The sequence below is a fragment of the Talpa europaea genome (assembly GCF_964194135.1).
Source record: "Talpa europaea genome assembly, chromosome: 1".
NCBI classification, from domain to species: Eukaryota; Metazoa; Chordata; class Mammalia; order Eulipotyphla; family Talpidae; genus Talpa; species Talpa europaea.
This window is the reverse complement of record NC_140073.1, coordinates 46,273,553-46,293,476: the sequence shown is the minus strand read 5'-3', so window position 1 is coordinate 46,293,476 and position 19,924 is coordinate 46,273,553. Positions and strand designations below refer to the sequence as shown.

The following is a 19,924-nucleotide window of genomic DNA, read 5'->3' as shown; positions in this document are numbered from 1 at the left end:
GCATATAAGAGCTGGGGTATAGGCCAGAGGGGTGGGGGTGGTGGTGAGAGGATTCACCAGAGACAGAGTGGGGAACAGAACAGATAGACTGACTGAAATACACTGCTGAGGGGAGCAGTGGGTGAGTCAGGAGAGGTCTGCTGTGCCATGTGGGTTGCTCCCTGGCCTGCCGGGGGGATCGAACTTGTGCTGCAGTGGCTGCGGTCATCTTCACAGGTTGCGTCTTAACCCCTTGCACCACCAGGGAGACCCAAAAGGCTCTTGTTTGGATGAGAAAACAGCATGGGAGAAATGTTCTGGGCACCAGTGCAAAGCGAATAGCATAAGCTTTGGGGCCTGTAGACACAACTTTTACTACATTCTCTCATGGAATTAGGGCAGGGAAGTAAGGGCACCTGCCTCACAGGGCTGCCTTAGGGAGTGCCTCAGGCTAAGGTGCGGGGAAAGGTCTGGAGCCCTCCTGGAAGATGGAATGGGGGATGTTAGAGCAGGGAAGCTGCATAGTCTGAAGCACCTTCACCAGCCCAATCTGTCAATTGAACCCCAATCTTCACTGAGCATGGGCCATGCTCCAGAGAAACACAAGTTAAGGCCAGGCCCCACCCTACAGGAGCCCCCAACACAATTGATTAGTGAGTAGCCTCTTGATTTCCTTGTGTCCCAGCTGCGTGGGGTGAGAAGCCCAGGAGGAAAGAGCTGGGTGAGCTGTTTACTTGAATCTCTTTGTTCACAACAGACTCATGCTCTATCCTCCCTCTGCTTCAGCTCTTTCCCCCTGGCCCCAGCAACAGGACAGCCAATCAGGCTCAGCACAGAGCAGCTGCCCCAGTGAAGTCAGAGAAATGTGCTCAGGAGAGAGCAAAGCACGTTGCCCTCCCCCACTGGGTGCTGGCCTCACTTCCTCCTGAGGCTGCGGAGGAGGGTGGGGGAGGGCCAGCGTTGTTCCAACTCTCAGAACAAAATAGAGCTTTTGATTTCCTGTGTTACTCTTCATTGCTCTGACCTCCACCTTCCCAGTCTCTTCTCTCTCTTGCAGTAAAGATGTGGATCCCCATATATCAGGAGGAGAGGAAATTGGCCAGAGAGGGAGACATTTTCCCTGTGTAATTTAGATGACCAGTGGGGAGAGGGTCTTGTTATAGGGCAGCCCCGATACAAATTAGCGCAGGACATCCTTTCCCCCTAACAGGTCTAGCACCCAGATGCTGACTCTCTAAGAATGGCCCAGACTCCTTCAGCTAATGGCACCTTTTCTGAGTCTGTTTGATTATGCACGCTTCCTTACCTCTCTTCCCATGGAAACAGTTGTTTCCTCCTCTGCATTTTGAGAGTATGTCCTGCAAGCTCCAAAAGCAGTTTGAAATACCTGCCCGCCCCCTCTGCCAGACAATAGCTCCCACCCAAGGGTAGATACTGTCTCCTGCATCTCTGTGAAGCAGCAGGGAGCCGTGTTGTTGAAAGAATGACTCCAGAGGACAAAGGCCACATGGGGGCTGGGAAGAGAGAGCGCAGTGGACTTGGGAGGGGTTGAATTGGTCATCTTGTGCATTCCTTTTCTTCTAAACTTTGATAATTCCAGACTGATAGGAACCTCTCCTACTTAAGAAATCCAGGCCATAGATCTGGGGGTTGTGTGTATTAGGTCTTGATCTGATTAAAACCTTTTTCCCACCCCTGTCTGCCCTCCAGACAGATCTGCAAGAGCAGATTTCATCAGTGAAATCTCTGCACCACAGACAAAGGCCTGGGCCAGCGCCTGTGTGTGAGGCAGCAGTGGGATAGCTGGGATCCAGACAGGCTCCCTGTAGTGAAAGGGAGAGGGCTCTTTACAAAATATGTCTTCCTCTGCTGGGAATTGCTTTTCCAGCCCCCGTTTTCACTCACAGGGCTCTTGGAGTCCTTGCTTAGGGAGGTTGTCAGGGAAGTTGGGGGAGGGGTGGTGAGCAGGGTGGCCCTGGGAATACTGCTAATAAAGGTTTCTCTCCTTGGCTTAGACTCTGGCAGAGTTCCTCTATCTCGTCTTGTTGCTGATTGAAGGTGCCCCCTTCTCCAATTTTTCTCCATCTCCTGAGAGGTAACAGGAAGTCAGCATCATGGTTGGGTTCAAAGCTACAGATGTACCCCCAACTGCCACTGTGAAGTTCCTGGGGGCTGGCACAGCTGCCTGCATTGCAGATCTCATCACCTTTCCCCTGGATACTGCTAAAGTCCGGCTGCAGGTAAGGGGGTGAAACCTGGGGTCCAGGTGGTATCTAGTCTGTTTCCAACCCAAGACAGACTCTTCTAGGGCCAGAGGGGTGTTTGGGTCTGTAAGCTTGAGAGCATAGGAATGGAAGGAGATGTTTGCCCCTATAACCACCATCATGGTCTTACAGATCCAAGGAGAAAGTCAGGGAGCAGTGAAGGCTGTGACCAGTGCCCAGTACCGTGGCGTGCTGGGCACCATCCTGACCATGGTGCGCACTGAGGGCCCCGGCAGCCTCTACAATGGGCTGGTCGCTGGCCTGCAGCGCCAGATGAGCTTTGCCTCTGTCCGCATTGGCCTCTACGATTCCGTCAAGCAGTTCTACACCAAGGGCTCTGAGAGTAAGTGTGGAACTGGGCCAGAGGCCCCTTGACATTTTCTTCGCGGTGATGACTGATCCTAGTTCGTATTACTGAAGAGCTCATTTAGACCCCAAGATCCCTAGGGGTGAGAGTTACAGAGAACTAAAGGGGCCCCGATTCTCCTAACGACTCCCGAGCAGCTGGGCCATGTCAGGCTCTGAGCAGCACATCACCCGTGACAGCCTCCCAGGAGAGAAGACACCAGGACTTCTGCCAGACTCTTCCACCTCAGATCCTCAGCAGACCATGCCCACCCTCCATTTTATACACATGGAAACTGAAAATCCAGATCACAAAGTTAACTTTTCCCAAGACCACAAGGCAGGGAGAAGGAAATCTGAGGTGAGATCCCAAGCCTAGGAGTTCCCGGTCCTTGGGAAAGCCACTTCTAAGTCTTGGTTTTCTCATTTGTCAGACAGAAAGGATTATGGTTTCTCAGGACTGTTGAACAGGTGGAATGAAGTAAATGGAAATGTTTCATGAAAGAAATTGAGTCTCATTTTATCATACTCCTTGCTGTGTCCCAGTCCCTAGCAAAGTAGACACAGCAATATTTTGTTTGATGCAAGGACTTCTTAGAGCAAGAGGTGATCTGGATCAGTGAGCTGCCTAGTCCCAAAAGGCAAACATACAGTGCTGTGATTTGGGGGAGGAGAGATGGACCCTCACACTGACCCCCATGGTTCTCCCACAGATGCCGGCATCGGGAGCCGCCTCCTGGCAGGCAGCACCACGGGAGCCTTAGCTGTAGCTGTGGCCCAGCCCACGGATGTGGTAAAGGTCCGCTTCCAAGCTCAGGTCCGCGCCGGAGGAGGCCGGAGATACCAAAGCACTGTGGAGGCCTACAAGACCATTGCACGAGAAGAAGGGTTCCGGGGCCTCTGGAAAGGTACGTAACAGGTATTTCTCTTTCCCATATTCCTCCTTCCTTCTTTCCTGGTCTCATTCAGGCACCCCATCCTCCTATAGGGACTTCTCCCAATGTTGCTCGTAATGCCATTGTCAACTGTGCCGAGCTGGTGACCTACGACCTCATCAAGGACGCCCTCCTGAAAGCCAACCTCATGACAGGTGAGTGAGGCTAATGGTGCTGGGTCTCACCCTTCCCCCAACACAGAAGTGGGCGTGGGAGTTAGGTTAACAGAAGACATCTTTTCATCCTGTTTCCCCTTTGCTTTGGAGTGAGTTTGTCTCTCATTTGCCATATTGAAACCAAGTGGGAAGAAGCTCCTACTTGGCACATTGAAGCACTGAGGCTAAATTGGCAAAATGGCTCTTTGAGGACCTCAGGAGGGCTCCCAGATGGGATCTCTGTGTCTCTAAAACCACAGGGCCCCTGGCTTCTTAAATAATTCTGTTCCTTCTGGAATGATGGGGTGAAAGTCCTGACTGCCTTGCCCTCTCCTCCTCCTTGGCAGATGACCTCCCCTGCCACTTCACGTCCGCCTTTGGGGCAGGCTTCTGCACCACCATCATCGCCTCCCCTGTGGATGTGGTCAAGACGAGATATATGAACTCTGCCCTGGGCCAGTACAGCAGCGCTGGCCACTGTGCCCTTACCATGCTCCAGAAGGAGGGTCCTAGAGCCTTCTACAAAGGGTAAGCCTCTGATCCACCCCACCTAATGCCAGGCCTCCTGGCCACCCATTCCTGTCAGCTGGTAGAGAATCACCTGGAACTGAGGAGCAACCAAATGTCAATTTCTGGTCCTAATCTGGGTGTTTTATTGGCACATCTTCACTCCCTCCTCCCCCTCCCAGAGGTGCTTCCATCCCGATTCGATGGTGTTAAATGGAGACTCGCAGGAGATTCTTGCTCACAGCCACACAGCTGTCGGGGTGTGTTCTCCTTGCTCTCCCAACCTGCTTTGGGGCAGAGTACTGGGTTTGATTGGATGCCAGGGGTCAGGGGGGTGAGCATGCCTCAGGGGTTAGCAGGGAGCCCGCTGTGACCTATGTTTTGTCCCCTAGGTTCATGCCCTCCTTTCTCCGCCTGGGTTCCTGGAACGTGGTGATGTTCGTCACCTATGAGCAGCTGAAACGGGCCCTCATGGCTGCCTGCACTTCCCAGGAGGCTCACCTTTGAGTCCTTTCTGCTGCTGACCTGACCAGCTCTGGCTTTGATTTTGGCTCCAGCCAGGCCCTGCTTTCCTTTCCCCGCTTCCCCTCCTCTTCCCACCACCCTTTCCCATAGCCTCACCCCTCCCCCACTTCATCTCCCCACACCTCTCAGTCCTGGTGAAGTTGGTCCCAGTCAACACTCTGAAGCCTGGCACTAGCCAGGATCCCAAGACCTTTGTCCCTTGAAAAGTGCAACCTGAATTTTCATCCCAGCCCAAGCCCAGCCCAGCCAGCACGCCATCATATAAAGCAAGTGCAACCTTGATGTCTCCTCCCGCTCTTACCCTTTGTAGCTGTTTTCAGGGGTCTTGGTCTAATGGGCCCTTTTGATACCTGGCAGGCAGGGGAGGAGCCACCTTGGAAAGGGGGGTTTTGACCCACCTTTTACCTCCAGCATCCAGTCTGGGGTTCATAGAGGTCATCTAGTCTGTTTCTCTTTCCAGAACAGACATGGCCCCACCAGGCCTCACATGAAAGCAGGGGGTGGGGCTACGTCTGCTTCGAGGAGTAGGGGACTTTTTGAGATCCCACACTCCCAAGGCATGTCATGCAGGCGTAGATCTTGGAACTAAGTCATTCAGGCCCACTTTATAGAAGTCTGAAGAAGCAGAAGGCTAAGACTGGTCATGCAGGCAAGGTTACTCAGTGCCTGGTTCTCCAGCACTTGCATCTGCAACCCTTCGCTGGCCCCAGGCCTATTTGGCTGCAAAAAGACAGTGCCCATCTGCCCTGCTTCTCCTGTGCTGGGACATTTAGAGAAACGTGGGAATCTTAGACGCTGTGGGCTTATTTTATTCCATTTGACAAATGGGAAACCCATATCCCCAAAGTCCCAGAGCCAGTGTGGGTGAGTCTAACAGCTTCCTTTACAAACCTCCATAGTTACAGCCTTGAAGGCAGCATTAGGGTGAGGGGAGACAGGCTGCCGGGGAAATACCATTCTCTTCTGCGGATCCTTCCTTATTTGGAGTCTGAGTATGGCCCTGGGCTAGAGCTCCAAGGAGGCAGACAAGCCAGGGCTTAAGCTGCATGGGGGTATGATCCCCCAGTCTCTCTTCCTAACACCTGTCCTCAGAGACATGAAAGCAGGTGTCAGGGCTACGTCTGCTTTGAGGAGTAGAGGACTCGGTGAGATCTCAGAATCCCAAGGCTGTCATGCAGGTGTAGACCTTGGAACTAAGTCACTCAGGCCCACTTAATAGAAGTCTGAAGAAGCAGAGGGCAGAGACCAGTCATGCAGGCAAGGTCACACAAGGAGTCAGCAGCTGAACTGGGACTAGGACCCAAGACTCCTCCCTCCCAGGAACCAGTCCTGCAGGCGCCTGTGGCAGCTGCGGGGCAGGCCCAGAGAGCATGGCTTCCCTCCTCAGGTGCAGAGCTGCAAGCCTCACTGCCCCTCCTCACTGGTCAGAGCAGGAGAGCAGCCCCTCAGGGCTTGGGGAGGGCACCAAGATATTAGACAGGATCCTGGAGAAGAAAAGAGGGCCTGGATTTTTCAGCTTACTTCCTAGCTTCTGACATACTAAGCTGAGGCCTCATAGTCCCCAAGAGGGATGCAGCTGGGTGCCATGAGTGGAGCCAGGGTTGAAGGTGGCGGGCAGCCCAGCAGGGCTGCAGGAGTTGGCACAAATGGAGGACCTGGTCAATGTGCCTTGTGCACCTTCATCCTCACATTAACCCTGTGAGGCAGGCTCACCCCTGCTTTGCACCAGAGGAAACTGAGGAGCATTTTGTTGCCCTAGTCAAGTTTGTCAGCTGTTCATTTGCTGGCCTTGTGTACCAGACACTGGAAGGGACAAGAAGCCACCACGCCTGGTGGTTCTGAGCATGACCCTGGGTGAATGAACTGGGAAAAGGGGCAGGAATCACTAGAGGGTGGACCAGCAGGCCTCAGTAACTGTGATTACTGGCCAGTCACTCCTCTCTGGGCTTCAGTCCTGAACGCCTATAATAAACAGGCCTATGCTACGCCTGCTCTCCGTGACTCATGAGGTAGCACTGAGGATCACTGAAGTCACAGAAATCACATAAGACCTCACCTCTCTCTCCTTAGAGCCTCGCCATGAGGCGAGGTTGGGAGCAGGCTTTCTTGCTGCCCTGGAGGAGCCGTGGAGTGCTAGTGGTTCACAACCCAGGCCCCACGCTCCCTACCCACGCCTCTCAGAACAGGGCCCCTATCACCTTCCTCCCTACCTCTGCCTCAGGGCAGAGTTGGCTTCACTCATTATCTGTTTTCCATAGGACTTGCCAGATAAGAGTTGTAATCTGTGCTTTAAGAAAAGAGCTCAGAAAGGTGAAGTGATTTGCTGACGGGCACACAGCCAGACAGTAGCACACCTGAGGTGTGGCTGACTCCAGCCACTGCAGAGATGCTTCCTAGAGGCCTAGTCCAGATTCTGCATCTCCAGCTCCACTATCACTGCTTTCTTCGGGTGGCTTAAAAATGGTGGACAAGTACTACTGAGACCCCACTTAAGATAAAGATCTTAAGTGAATATATGGCTCTCAATGGTGGAATCCAAGCAATATGGATAATACTGGGGCCTTCTCTGGCACCTAAGAAGTCATTCCACAGAGTGGACCTAACTTAGCCCAAACTCAGATTCCAGCAAGGGCAACAAAATGCTCCTCAGTTTCCCCTGGCACTGAAGGGGTGCATAGTGCACTGGAACTGGAGGCAGGCAGATAGAGGAGGCAGGGATGATCTGCACGGGCCCTACTGTACCTGCCTGGGATTCCCAAAGGCAGCATTGGCAGCAGTGCTGTGACCCTGAAATCTCAGCAGCAAGTTCACCAAGCACTTTCACACCCTTGACTCAGTCCTCCCCAGGAACCTGAGGGGCCTATGAACTCTGTGTGGTCTGGGAGTCAGTGGAGGGCTAGGAGCAGAGCCCAAAACTGCCTTGAGTTAGTCCAGGACCCAGTGCACAGACAAAGCAGTTGGGGCTGGAGAGGTAGAAACCAAAGCCATCCCTAGCGCTTACGTCCTTTGTGCTGCCCCCGTCTAAGCTCTGTGAGCCTGTGGGACGTGGCTGTCAAGGTTCTGGTGACAGCTGTGACACTGAGCCCTGTGTGATCTGGGACAAGATTTTCTTCTCTGTGCTTCACCTGTCCTCTCTCTACAGAGTGACCAGATCATACGCTACAGACTGTCTCTGCTAAAGATCAGGTGTCACTAGAAATCACACAAGAGCCAGGGACCCTCAGAAGCCACACAGCCCTGCCCCACAGCCCTGTCCCACTCTATCAAGGTGGGAGCGTGGAGGTTCAGAGCCCACAAAACCAGGACAGGGTGCTCAGCTTCTTGGGCCCCGCCCTTCCCTTTGCTCCACAAGAAGGGTTATCTGAAGCTCCTCTCCTTCCAACACAAATGCTGGGTGTAGCTGGAAGATAGGGAATAAATCTTTATTGTGTCAGTTTAAAAACCCCATGCCACCCCATCCGCAGTCTGGCCTGCACACGCTGCGGGAGCGAGGGCGGGGCAGTGGGGTAAGACCGGCTGGCTTCCTCCGCCCCCAACTCCAGCCCACCTGTTATGTCAGCAGTGCCTGGCGTAGCATCTGCTTCTTCTGGGGTGTGAGGCGGGTGGGGAACTGGATGTCGAAGAAGATGAAGAGGTCCCCCTTCTTGGTGGGGTCCTCAGGCAATGGCATCCCTTCACCTGGCACCTTCTTGAAGTACTTGGGACTGAGACGGGGAGGATGAAAGAAGCAAACTCAGATGGCTTTTTGGACAGAGCCCAGCTGCCTGGGGGCCACTCCAGCTTCCAAGAGCCAGAGCCGGTGGGAAGGGAGGGGAGGGGAGGCTGGCTTCTTCCAGACAGTTTGCTTCCTGAAAACGCATTTATGCTGAGTCTCTGACAGAGGATTCCAGGAATCATGTTTTATATATGGGAACTGCAACCAAGGAGGAAGGTGAGCCGATCCTGGGTTGGGGGAGGGAAATGCTAGGCTCTGAGCAGTTTCCCAAGCAGAAGGCCTCTCTTGAATACTTAGGCAACAATTCAGAGCTCTAATCTAGGTTTTAAAGCCTGAAGGCAACAAGGAATGCCCAACACTGGGCTCTCTAGCCCCTTTAGTGACTTCACAGAAATTAGGAAAAGGTGCTCTTCGCCAGGTGAATGCAGCCCACAGCTGGAGTGGGGTGGAGGCTGAGTTTCAGGCCTTTCCCCATTTGTACTGAGCGCAACCTGCACGACTGTTCCAGGCCAACCAGTCCGACCCCAGCCCAGGCCAGCCCCCCTCCTGCCTGCCAGGAACAAGCAGATGGACTCACTGGACAATGTCATTGATGGGAATGTTGAGCAGACGGTCATCTAGGGTCTTTACCTCCACAGTGCAGCCGGTCAGAGCCTAGGGGACATGAGGGCCAAAGATGGGAGAGGGGAAGTCCCCAGGGCCATTCCATTTAGGAGGCACTTCAGGAGCTGCTTCAGTGCCAGGCCCTGAGCTGGGCCTCCAGGAGACAAAAGGATATTCAAGGACTCAGAGGTGAGTGAAGCCTGGATCATCTGTCCTCAGGGAGCTCACAGTCTGGTAGTAAGGTTGATGTGCATACATGTTATGTATGATAGGGGGGAGTAAAGGAGTGCATGGGAGCCCAGGAGAGGCCCACAAACCATTCTGGGGTGAGGCAGGAGGGCTTCATGGTGGTGGTGGCAGCTGATAAACACCTCAAAGGATAGGGAAGATCTTTTGCTAGCTAGACAAGGAGGCAGACAACGTTCCAGTTTCAGGCAAGTGCCCAGAGTAAGCAAGAGAAAGGAGGCTTGATAAGCACCAGGTGGGTGGAGCTCTCAGTGGGGCAGTGGCTGGCCTGCAGAGGGTGAGATCAGCAGGGCCTGGAAAGTCATGCAAAGATGTTTAAAATCAGCGTGGCAGGGTCAGAGAGTGTGGAAGCCCCTGAGATTCCCTGGAGGAGGTGAGAAGGGAAGCAGGAGGACTGTGAAGGGGGCTGCTGCAGATCCAGAAGGTGATGAGCAGAAGAGGACCAGGTGGAGGGAGATTGGGAGGTGAGACTGAGGACTCTGTGACTGATGGCAGGTTGGGGGAGGGACCAGGGCAAAGTCTAGGCTGGTGCATTTCTTGCTTGAGTTGTGAGGGCATGACGGGCTCACTCACACTCAAGTAGTGAGTACAGGCAGATTTCCCTGTGCGGCACCAGCATGGTCTGAAGCACCCCCACTGTGCGGAGTGGAATGTGCCACTTGCTTGCCTGCCCCATGGGGCTGGGGCAGGACAGGCACTCTGATCCACCCATCCATGTTCACTCACCTTCCCCAAGGGGATGGAGTTCACAAAAAAGAGGTTGTCATTCTCCCTGCGGAAGCGAGGGTGTAGCTTCTCCTTTACAATGAAGATGATGTCAGCTGGGATGATATTAGGCCCCTGGGCAGAGGAGGCAAAGGGGTGACAAGGATTAATTGGCTGTGAGACCTTGGGCAAGTTCCTGTGTCTACTGTCTCCATGTCTTCATCTGAACAATGAGATTAGACCAGATTTCCTAGAAGGGTCTTTCCAGCTTGACCTCATCACTCCTGCTGTGATAAACCTTCCACCCACATGAGCCAGGGGATTGACCCTCGTAGCATCCCTCCCTCTCACCTGGTCCCCCTCCTTCTCAAAGGTGATCCGTGTACACTGCCTCCAACCAGGCTTCACGTCAATGGTGAGGATCTTGTCCTTGATGGTTGAGGAGTACCCGTCCTCATTCAGCACCTGCAGGGACATGGTGGAGGGCCTTTGCTCAGGATTTCCCAGCTGCCCGCCCCACCTGTGAAAGATACTCTGTGGGATCTGTACGTGGGCTCCCAGGATTAGGGAGAACGCCTTGAGCCATTCCCGCTCCCGTACTATTGGAATCGGATGTGGTGGTGCTGGGGCCTGAGATGCCAAGCAGTCAACATGAGTTGATCAAGCCCTTAATTTGTGTTCTGGAAATCATGTAGCCCTGGCCATTAACACACACACACACGCACACACATACACACACACACACACAAAGAAAACATATATTCAGTTCCTTCCTCCCACCCCCATGCCCTGTACCCTCCACTCACTCCCTCAATTTACTTCTTTACTGAGCATGCCAGTACATGCTCTCAGCTGCCCAGGATATGGCTTCCCACTGGCAGGTGGGACACTGAGCTGAGTATCAGACAACCTCGCTCTAGTTAATATAGCTGAGCTCTACCCAGAGCATTCCCCTATTATGCCATTCATCCATTCCCCATGCCAACAGGGATGGCATTCCCCATGCATGGTCACATGTTGGCATCTCCCCCACTGAGCAAAGATGTGAGGGGTCGTGCTCTTGTGCCTGTCACAGGGCTGTGCCTTGGGACTGAGGGGCTTCCTCAACCAGTCTTCTCAGGGACTGTCTCCCAGCCCGCCCTCCATACTCCACTGTTCCTCTTACTCAGGAGACACGCATCCTGAGGCAACCCTGGGGGAATGCTCTGTCAGTGCCCAGAGGATAGAATCCACCAGAGACTCCTCCTACTAGAGCCAGAACTCCCCACAGGGATGCGGCAGAAATGACAGGAAAGGTCATTGTGGTTAGGAGTGTGGCAGAGGGGATTCCTGGGCTAGGAATGAACCAGACCAATACCTTCAATTGTCCCTTCCAAATTAAGATTCTAGAATTCTACGATGAGTCTAAGATTCCATGATTCTATCAGATACCATACTTGGGGTTTCCAGTTAGGGAGGAAGTGACCGGTAGGATGAGAGGGGATAGATGGTGGCTCCCAGTAGGAGCAAAGCAAGTAACTCACCCTCCGGGAGATCTTAATTTTCTTGGTACAGCCAAAGAATAAGTCTTCCAAGGATAGGTAGAGATCGCGTTCAATGGAGGGGTCCTGTTTCTTGACCCCTCGGCCCCGGAGTCCCCCGAAGTTCAAATCTACCTCATGTCCTTCTGCATCATAAAACTCTGCAGGAAGTGGGAAGTGCAGAGTAAGAAATAAGAAATATAGTATCCAAGGCCTCCCCTGGTGGCGCAGCGATTGAGTGCTGGGTTGCGAGGCTGCCCGCAGCCTCTGCAGCACCAGTTCAATCCCCGGCCGCTGGCGAGGGTCCCACAAAAAAAAAAAGAAAAGAAAAGAAATATAGTATCCAGAGACTGGACACCCACCCCGTCTTCAGATATCTACCAGCATCCACTTGTTCCCACTGGTGTTTGGCCAGGTCAACAAGATGTCCTCCATTGTAGACTCAATGATCATCATTCTCTGCCACTCTCCATTATTTCATCTCCACTTCCCTGACGCCCCCACACAACACACACACACACACACACACACACACTCACACACCCCCTTGGAAAAGTACCCCTCAGTATTGCCTCTAGAGAGATTGAGTGCCCTCTGGTGGCAGCACCTGGTAGTACTACAAATGGCTTGCCTTTAGGTTTTTGGGGGAGAATCATTGTTGGTCATTCCTCCCTCTTCCCCTCACTGTCCAGCCCAGCCCAAGACCATTAAAGACTCAAGTTTCTACGAAATCAGAAGTTGAGATGGAGAGGCGAGGATGACCCTTAACAAATCTGAGAGGTCACCAGCATATTCCCAAATGCATTTTTGCCCCTGCCCAACGCAACACCCAACTCCTCTTGTTGCCCTGCCCCTTCATTCTGGTGCAAAAAGAGCCGTGGCCTTTGATGCGATGTGCAGCCGCTCGGGCTTCAGTTCACCCATGGGAACGAATCATCTGCGGGATGAGGTAATTATGTCTGACCCGCTTTCCACCATTAGGATTAGATAACACCATGATGATGATGATGATGATGATGAAGACCTAAAAACTAGAGCTTCTGCAGTGGGCACTGTCTTTCAGCTCTTCACATTATTATCTCATTGTCCCAGAGAGGCAAGCAAATCGCTCACGATCCCACAGCCAGTTAGTAGTAGAGTTGGGATCTCAGCCCAGGACCATTTGACTACAGATCTGTGCCCTGGACCACTTGGTTTATTGGCAGAAGTGAAGCCCTTTGTAAACTGTAGAGGCAGGGGTCGCTGTCATGATGAAGATTTTCTGTGCCCTGCGTCTTGTGTTTAGTGCTGTGGAGTGAACTTCACAGGCTGAAATGGTGCAGTCACCTCAACCTGGAGAGGGTGAGGCTGTCCTTGTGAGTTTAGAGTTGATGTTCTCGGAGGAATTGCTAAGGCCTCTCATGCAGGCCTTCTTCCAGTGATGTTTTCAGGTATCTAAGTGCCTGCATTACACCTTTGTATTAATCCACTCTGCCTCCCTGTATTAATCCACTCTCCCCCTGCTATTTGTTTCCACAATTGATCCCTGACCAACACACACCTGTACAATTAAATCTTACAGTCACTAATTGAATAAAGAAGATCTAATGTAAGACATTCTTCATGATGTAGTAAATGAAAAAAAAATCAATGTGTACAACATGATCCTTTTCCTCAACAAAATAAGAGACATATAAAAATAAATACATGCTCATATAATCATTAAAAATTTCTGGAAGGATACATAAACTGTGAATAGTGAGTGGGGAAGAAAATGGAAGACTAGAATTTATTTCTGTTTTCAATAAATTGTTTCTTTGGGGCCTCCCTGTGGTACAGGGGTTAAAGTCTCCGTGCCATCAAGCTATCTCCAGCAACTGCAACATGCATTCCATCCCCAGCCAGGGAGCTACCCACATGGCACAGCAGACCTCTCCTGTCTCACCCGCTGCTCCCCTCAGCAGTGTATTTCAGTAGATTCACCTGTTCTGTTCCCCACTCTGTCTCTGGTGAATCCTCTCACCACCACCCCCAACCCTACCCTGCACCTTTGGCCTATACACCAGTTCTTGTATGCATAATAAAAACAAATCTTTAAATAAATCATTTCTTTTTTATCATGTACTATATATACCTATCTGTATATGTAAGATATTGTGTGTATATATATATATTAAAGTTAAAAAAATCATTTATAGCTATGTCCTTTCCCAGTCAGGCACAGGGGTAGGTAGAACCTCTTACCACTGAAAGGGTTGTCTCCGCCAAAGAACTCATGGAAAACCTTGTCAGGGTTGCCGTGGAAGACGTACCCCGTAGTCCATGGGGTCTGGGATCCAAACTCCAGGGGAATCCCGCCCTTCAGGCCCTCCTCTCCGAACTTGTCATAGATGCTTCTCTTCACAGCTGTGGATATGTGTGACCTTGAGGAGGAACTCAGCCTCAAGGCTGAGACAGATGGAGAGCTGGGAAGCAGGAAGATATGGGGAAGAGAGAGTAGCAAACAGCCTTATTTCGAAAGTGCCTGCTGTCTGACGCCTTTGGAGGGGGATTCTAGAAGTTGGAGGCTTACTTTCATTCTGAGTGGGCCTCGGTCTGCCCCCCTAGTCCAGAAAGGAGATGGCAAAGACTGGGACTCGGTGGGGGCAGGAGGTTTGGAGGAGGAACTGAGAGACTAAGAGCGAGGTTGTCCTGGTTATGTCATCGTAGCTATATTTACATAGGGCTGAATAGAATTTTAGAAGCTTGAAATTTTAGAGTCTCAGAAATCTCCCAAACTCTAATTTTTGAAATCCTAGAATTTAAGAACTCTAAAGTCCTAGAAATTTGGGGCTGGAGAAACCTTGGTGATTTTCTGGCCATTCTCCCACACAGTATCCATGATTACAGTCTCCAGGACTAGACCTTAGGGAACCTCCATGAGGCAAAGAAGTACTGATTTCCAGGCAGAGAGCTTTCCTTACTAGCCTCTCTCTGCCCTTTACACATCCATGGTCCTGGGAGAGATGGAGACCTAGCGACTCAGTAAAGCTGAGAAGAATAACTGAACATCCCTGCCCCAGCCTCGGCCTTAGGCCCTTGGCAGTAAGCCAATCCTGGAACTCTCCTGGGACACCTCATCCACGCCCTGAGCTTGTGTTTACTGAGGAAGACAATTCTTTGTTCTGTTTTCCTCCTCAGTTTGTTTAGATTCTAGACAGGAAAGAGGAATGCTTAATCACCAGTGAACCCCCTTGGAGAGTCCTACATTCTAGAGACATAGGAATGGTTTTAATGGAGACATGGGGACAAGATGTTCTGGGGTAAATTCAGCCCTGATCACTCACGGTCGCTCAGCACATCGTAGGCCTCTGCTATCTGCTTGAACGTCTCTGTTGAGGACGGGTCCAAGGACTTCAGCGGGTGGTTCTTAAGGGCTAGTTTCCGATACCTGCAGGAAGGAAAGCAGCTGACGTGTTCCTGAGTGACAGCTCTGGTGGCCACTCAGAGCTTTGATGTTCCCAGTTATAAATCACAGCTGAGACAGCTGAGGAGATGCTTTGTTCAGGTGACCTTGAAGAGAAGCTGTAGGGAACTTGGTTGACTGCGAGCTCAAGTAGCTGCACCGCGCCCCCACCCCCAACCCAGCATTCATGCTGCAGCCACACTTCCCCAGAGCTGCTCCATCCACTGCCTTAGCATGGTGGAGCCCTGCGTGCCTGCAGGACACAGGACTCCTTCAGCAAGCAACCATCACCCTGGCAGAGATTTCTCAGGAACCCCTGCAGCACTCCTAACCCCAACTTCCCTATCTCCTTTCAGAGGGCTCAGACTGCACTGTGGTCAGAAGGCTCTCCCCACACACTCCTGCTCCCTCCTGCAGGCTCACAGCTGTTTCCTAATACTTCTCTTACACATCTAACCCCATCTCCGTGTCTGAACTGATACTCAGACTTCTTGGAAGGACCAGATATAGTCAGGTGCCAAAGGGCCAGAAACAGAGCGGCCCTTGGTGCGTGTTAGGGCCTTTTGCTGCCTCCTGCCCCTGTGCTCATTCCTTCCTCACACTGGTATCTGCCTAATGCCACCACTCAGGGGCTCGTCTTCTGTAGCATTAGAGGATCTGGATCCTCGGTGTGTCTCACCAGGAGGAAAGAGATGGCTTGGATGGGGTGCTCTGTGGGAGTTTAATAAGAGACTCCCCAAAGCAGGAGAAACCATGAGGGACGGCACAGTATCCTGAAGTGGGGAGCCCAGAGCTGACTGAAGCACCTCTGAGCTTACAGCAGAAAGGGGAGGGCGGGAGGGAGTATGAAGCCGGGCCCTCAGCTGTGATCTTCAGGTAAGGGGTTAGGCCAACCTGAAGAGATCTCATAGAAAGGGAGCTGAGAACAAATACCCCACTCTCCTCCCTCCCAGCCCTCTACCTGTGCTTCCTTACAACAGATGCGCTAGGGGGTCTGAGGGCCAGGAGGTCTATGGATGCAGTTCATGCATACATTCATTCTGCCTTGCGGGGCCGTGCGCGCACATCATTTATTCACTGCTGCTCAGTGCTAGGCACTGTGGACACAGAACTGGAAAAGCAACTCAGCCTGGTGGAAAAGACAGGCCAGTCATTCATTAACAAATAGCAGGCTTTGGTGTTACACCTTAAGGCCTTAAAGTCAAAAGCTTTATCCTTTTTCAGTGATAGCTTTTTTAAAAAAAAAATCTTGTTGGTTTATCATTGAGCTATAAGACTGCATAAAATACACCTCTATTTTTAGGGGCCAGCCTACCACCCCCTGAAAGCAGAGTAAGGAAGGTGGGGGCGAGTATGGAAGGTGGGGGTGGGTCCTAAGTAGCTTGGTACAAATGTGACCTCACAGCCTCCTCTGCCTTCACTCCTTTCACACTGGTGGGAGGGGGTTCTCTGCTGCCTCTCTTCCCCCCGTTTGTGCTCCACAGGCAAGTCCGTCTTTTCCACAGCCCTGACCACCACCTACCCTCTGAAGACTCCCACATCTCTACCTCAGGTCATGCCACTTCCCTAACTCTAGGCTTCTGCATCCAGCTGTCTGCTTGGCGTCTCCTCGCCAAGGTCCCACCCTACAAAACCAGTGAGCACAAAGGCAAACTACGTTTTCACTTCCCGACTTTCCCTCTCCTGCCCAGGCGCTGCCTCCAAAATCTGAGCAGCGTCGTCAGCTCCCCTTCTCTTGAATCCTCCCTCTACTCACATCCTACCAGCCCCCGAGGCAAGTCAGTGTTTCCTTCTAAATAATGTTCCGTTCCTGCCTTTTCATTCCCTGGCTGTTGCCAAGCCTGCCTCCCTGCTTCCAGTTTTCCCTCCCCTCAATCTATGCCGTGTGCTCCAACTGGGTCATCAAATTTTGTAAATTTGATGCTTCTAAAATATTCCCTGACAAGTCACTCTCCTGCCTAAATCCTTCACTGGCTCCCCATTAATCTTCAGCATGAAATCCAGTGACTCACCCCACTTCTCTCTCTTGCCTTTTTACTGTCTGGCCCAAGACTTCTCCTGCCCTTCTTGTCATGCCCTAAACTCCCCACAATGCATTGCCCATGCCTTTGACCTTCTGCCCCTTTACCTGCAACACTCACCCCTTGCCAGACCCTCCCATGTCCTTCTGGCAAGAGTTCATTCATCCTTCAACTTTCAGCTCAGGGGTAACTCCTCCAGGACGCTGTCTCTGACTGCAGCCTCCATTCTAGTTAGACACTCCCCTCGCAGCACCCAGCACCTCTGATCCCAGCACTTAGTGCACTGTGCTCCTGTTGGTTGCTGACTGGCCATTCTCTCCCCCACTAGACTCTGAGTTCCTTGAGATGCTGTATCTAGTTGTCTGTTCGCAGTGTCTAGCTCGGAGCAGTGAATGATGTGAGCTCACCGTCACTCAAGGCAGTCTTCACCGTGGGCCACTCTGACTTTTATGCAACGCTTCCTCTTACTGAGCTGGGTCTTCTGACTTGTGACTCTTCCTCCATCCATGAGAATCCTGGCTCTGCCCTTAGGGGGTCTTACAGACAGAATCTGCTCTACTTCAGACTTGAAAGCAATTGTCATGACCTCCCTTAGACTTCTACACCAGTTCTTCTCAATGACAAAGTTCAAAATCAGTTATGAGAATTGCAAGCAAAACATAACAACCCTTATTTTGCAGGGGTAGGGGTAGGAAGGAGGGGGAACAAGGCTCAGAGGGGTTAAGTGATTTCCCCTGTCACACAGCAAGCAGGTAAGAAAGCCTCAATTCAGGCCTGGATCCTTCCGGTGCTTAAATTTGTCTTTTATTTCTGCATTCCATTGACCTTTCTCTACTTGGGGCCTGCTGGTCGATGAGATGCCCTAAAAAGTGAGCAACATCACACATTGTCCTGACTTGTTCTCTAGTTGTTTTCTGAGTTTGTATCTTTTTCTCCAACCACACCGTAGATTGTCTCCACTTTCCCACTCTGCTCCCTCGAGCTGACGCATGGTGGGCAACTGCAGTAGGCACGGAGTTTGAATATTGGTTCTGCCACTTACCCCGTGTATGGTTTTGGGATAATTATGGGATCTATATCTCAGCGTTGTTGTGAAGATTAAACGACATAATGATGGGAGGTTTGCAGAACAGACTCTGCACAACTCAATAAATGTACAGTACATGTACACCCTTGCTTGAACAGTTTGAACTGCATGGGTCCACTTACAGACAAATTTTCTTATAAATATAATGTAAACTCACAGTATCAATAAATATAGTACAGTACTATAAATGTGTTTCCCCATATGATTTTTAAAAACATTTTCATTTTTCTGTATTACTTTTTTGTAAGAATATAGTATGTAACATATACCAAATATGTTAATATACTGCTTATGCTATCAGCAAGGCTTTCAGTTAACAGCAGGGCATTAGTAAAGTTTGGGGGAGTCAAAAGTTATATATAGACTTTCAGCCACATGGAATTCAGCAGCCCAATTCCCTGCGTTGTTCTCAGGTCAATTCTAGCTATTATTAATTGACTGAATTATCCTAATTCTTCCCTTTTTCTCACCTGCAATGATCCAATTAATTTCCAAGTCTATTCTCTCCCCTATCCAGCCCACTGCCTTACTTCAAGGATCCTCTTTGCCTTGACCATCATGACTGCCTTTGAAGGACTCTCTTTCTATCATCCCTTCCGCAGCACCCTGTATCTCCCTTTATAACACTCGTCATAATTGTTGAGACTTAGTCAACATCTGTATTCGCCAACATTAAGCAGCTTGTCTGTCTGATTCACAATTATATCCCAATTAAGTTCTACCATTACACCTAATCCATATGGGTAGGCTTAATAAACATTTGTCAAAAATTTTTTTCATTCAGAAAAATGTGCTCACCCCTGTCCTACATATTTTTAGAAATGGACCATAAAGTCCCAACACTTGATGGAAGTATTCAGAGATGCTATATATTCTATGTCAAAAACCCAAATTTGTAACACATCCATCTGGCCTGATCACTCTCCTGTTTCCAATCTTTTGGTTTTCCATAATATTCAGGATAACGTTCAAATGTCTCCGTTATCTTCATTTCATTGTTAGGAAAAACAGAGCATCCAGGAGAGGGGACAGGGGATGGAGGGTAGAGGATAATGGATTAGGAATCCTGGCTCAGCCCAAAGTCAGGATACAGGTGTGCAGGGTGCAAGAAAAAGTACTGGGTTTACCTTGCCTACCCTAAATGCTGCAGGAAAACTGTTTGAAAGAGAAGGTGGAGCCTGCCCAATACACCCCAAAAGCCTCAGTCTTGCTCCAACTTACGCCTTCTTGATCTGGGCATCCTCTGCATTGCGAGTGATCTGGAGCACAGAATAGTAATCCTGGCCCATGGCTGGCAGTCAGAGTCCTATCTCCAGCAGGGCTGTTAGTCTGCATTCCTTGGTTGCTCCTGACAACAGCACAGGGGCACCCTGGGAGCTGTAGTCCTTTCCGCCTAAGTAAACCCCCTTCAGCTCTGTCTCAGAGGAGAGAACTGGAACTGATTGTGTGACCCTGATAAAGGGCACTCACTCAGAAACCAGAAAGTTTTTAAGGATAGCAGCAATCAGTTTTAATTAAAAGTTTTCACAACAAATAATGGCTTTTCAGTCAGAGAAAGAGGCACATCTCACAAAAGTCACCAGAGGGCATCTGGAAGCCAAGAAATAAGGTACAGCACAGAGCTGCATCAGGCCTGTAATTACTATGAATGGGGATTTGTTCAACCTTCCTCACCCGGGATGCACTCCTCAGTCCTAAGGGAAAAAAAGCTTTGTCTGTATTAACTGGAAATTGTTCCATTCACAACAGACAAGGCTGCAAGGCACCTGAGAGCTAGCCCCTGCTCTTTCCTGTTGGGTCTGGATTTCAGAGTGGCTGTCAAGGGTGACTTCCTCACAACCAGGGTATCAACTCCAGGGACTTACTCAGTAAACACCCAGTAAGCTTCTCAAT

At 50.9% G+C, this 19,924-nt stretch overlaps 2 protein-coding genes across 2 annotated transcripts; one reads left to right on the top strand and one right to left on the bottom strand.

Moving 5' to 3' along the window:
* The first annotated feature begins 2,091 nt into the window (after positions 1-2,091).
* On the top strand, positions 2,092-4,985 carry UCP2 (uncoupling protein 2). The gene is made up of 6 exons (XM_084246406.1): positions 2,092-2,219; positions 2,376-2,586; positions 3,302-3,496; positions 3,577-3,678; positions 4,026-4,206; positions 4,578-4,985. The coding sequence occupies exons 1-6, from the start codon at positions 2,094-2,096 to the stop codon at positions 4,690-4,692; spliced, it is 930 nt and encodes a 309-aa protein (XP_084102532.1). The 5' UTR covers positions 2,092-2,093; the 3' UTR covers positions 4,693-4,985.
* A 3,275-nt stretch (positions 4,986-8,260) lies between these two features.
* On the bottom strand, positions 8,261-19,366 carry DNAJB13 (DnaJ heat shock protein family (Hsp40) member B13; the record flags this gene model as incomplete). Its single annotated transcript, XM_084237492.1, has 8 exons — positions 19,253-19,366; positions 14,805-14,908; positions 13,723-13,884; positions 11,503-11,660; positions 10,331-10,444; positions 10,001-10,114; positions 9,003-9,079; positions 8,261-8,414 (listed from the first exon to the last, which is right to left on the bottom strand). The coding sequence occupies exons 1-8, from the start codon at positions 19,318-19,320 to the stop codon at positions 8,261-8,263; spliced, it is 951 nt and encodes a 316-aa protein (XP_084093618.1). The 5' UTR covers positions 19,321-19,366.
* Between the last annotated feature and the right edge of the window lie 558 nt (positions 19,367-19,924).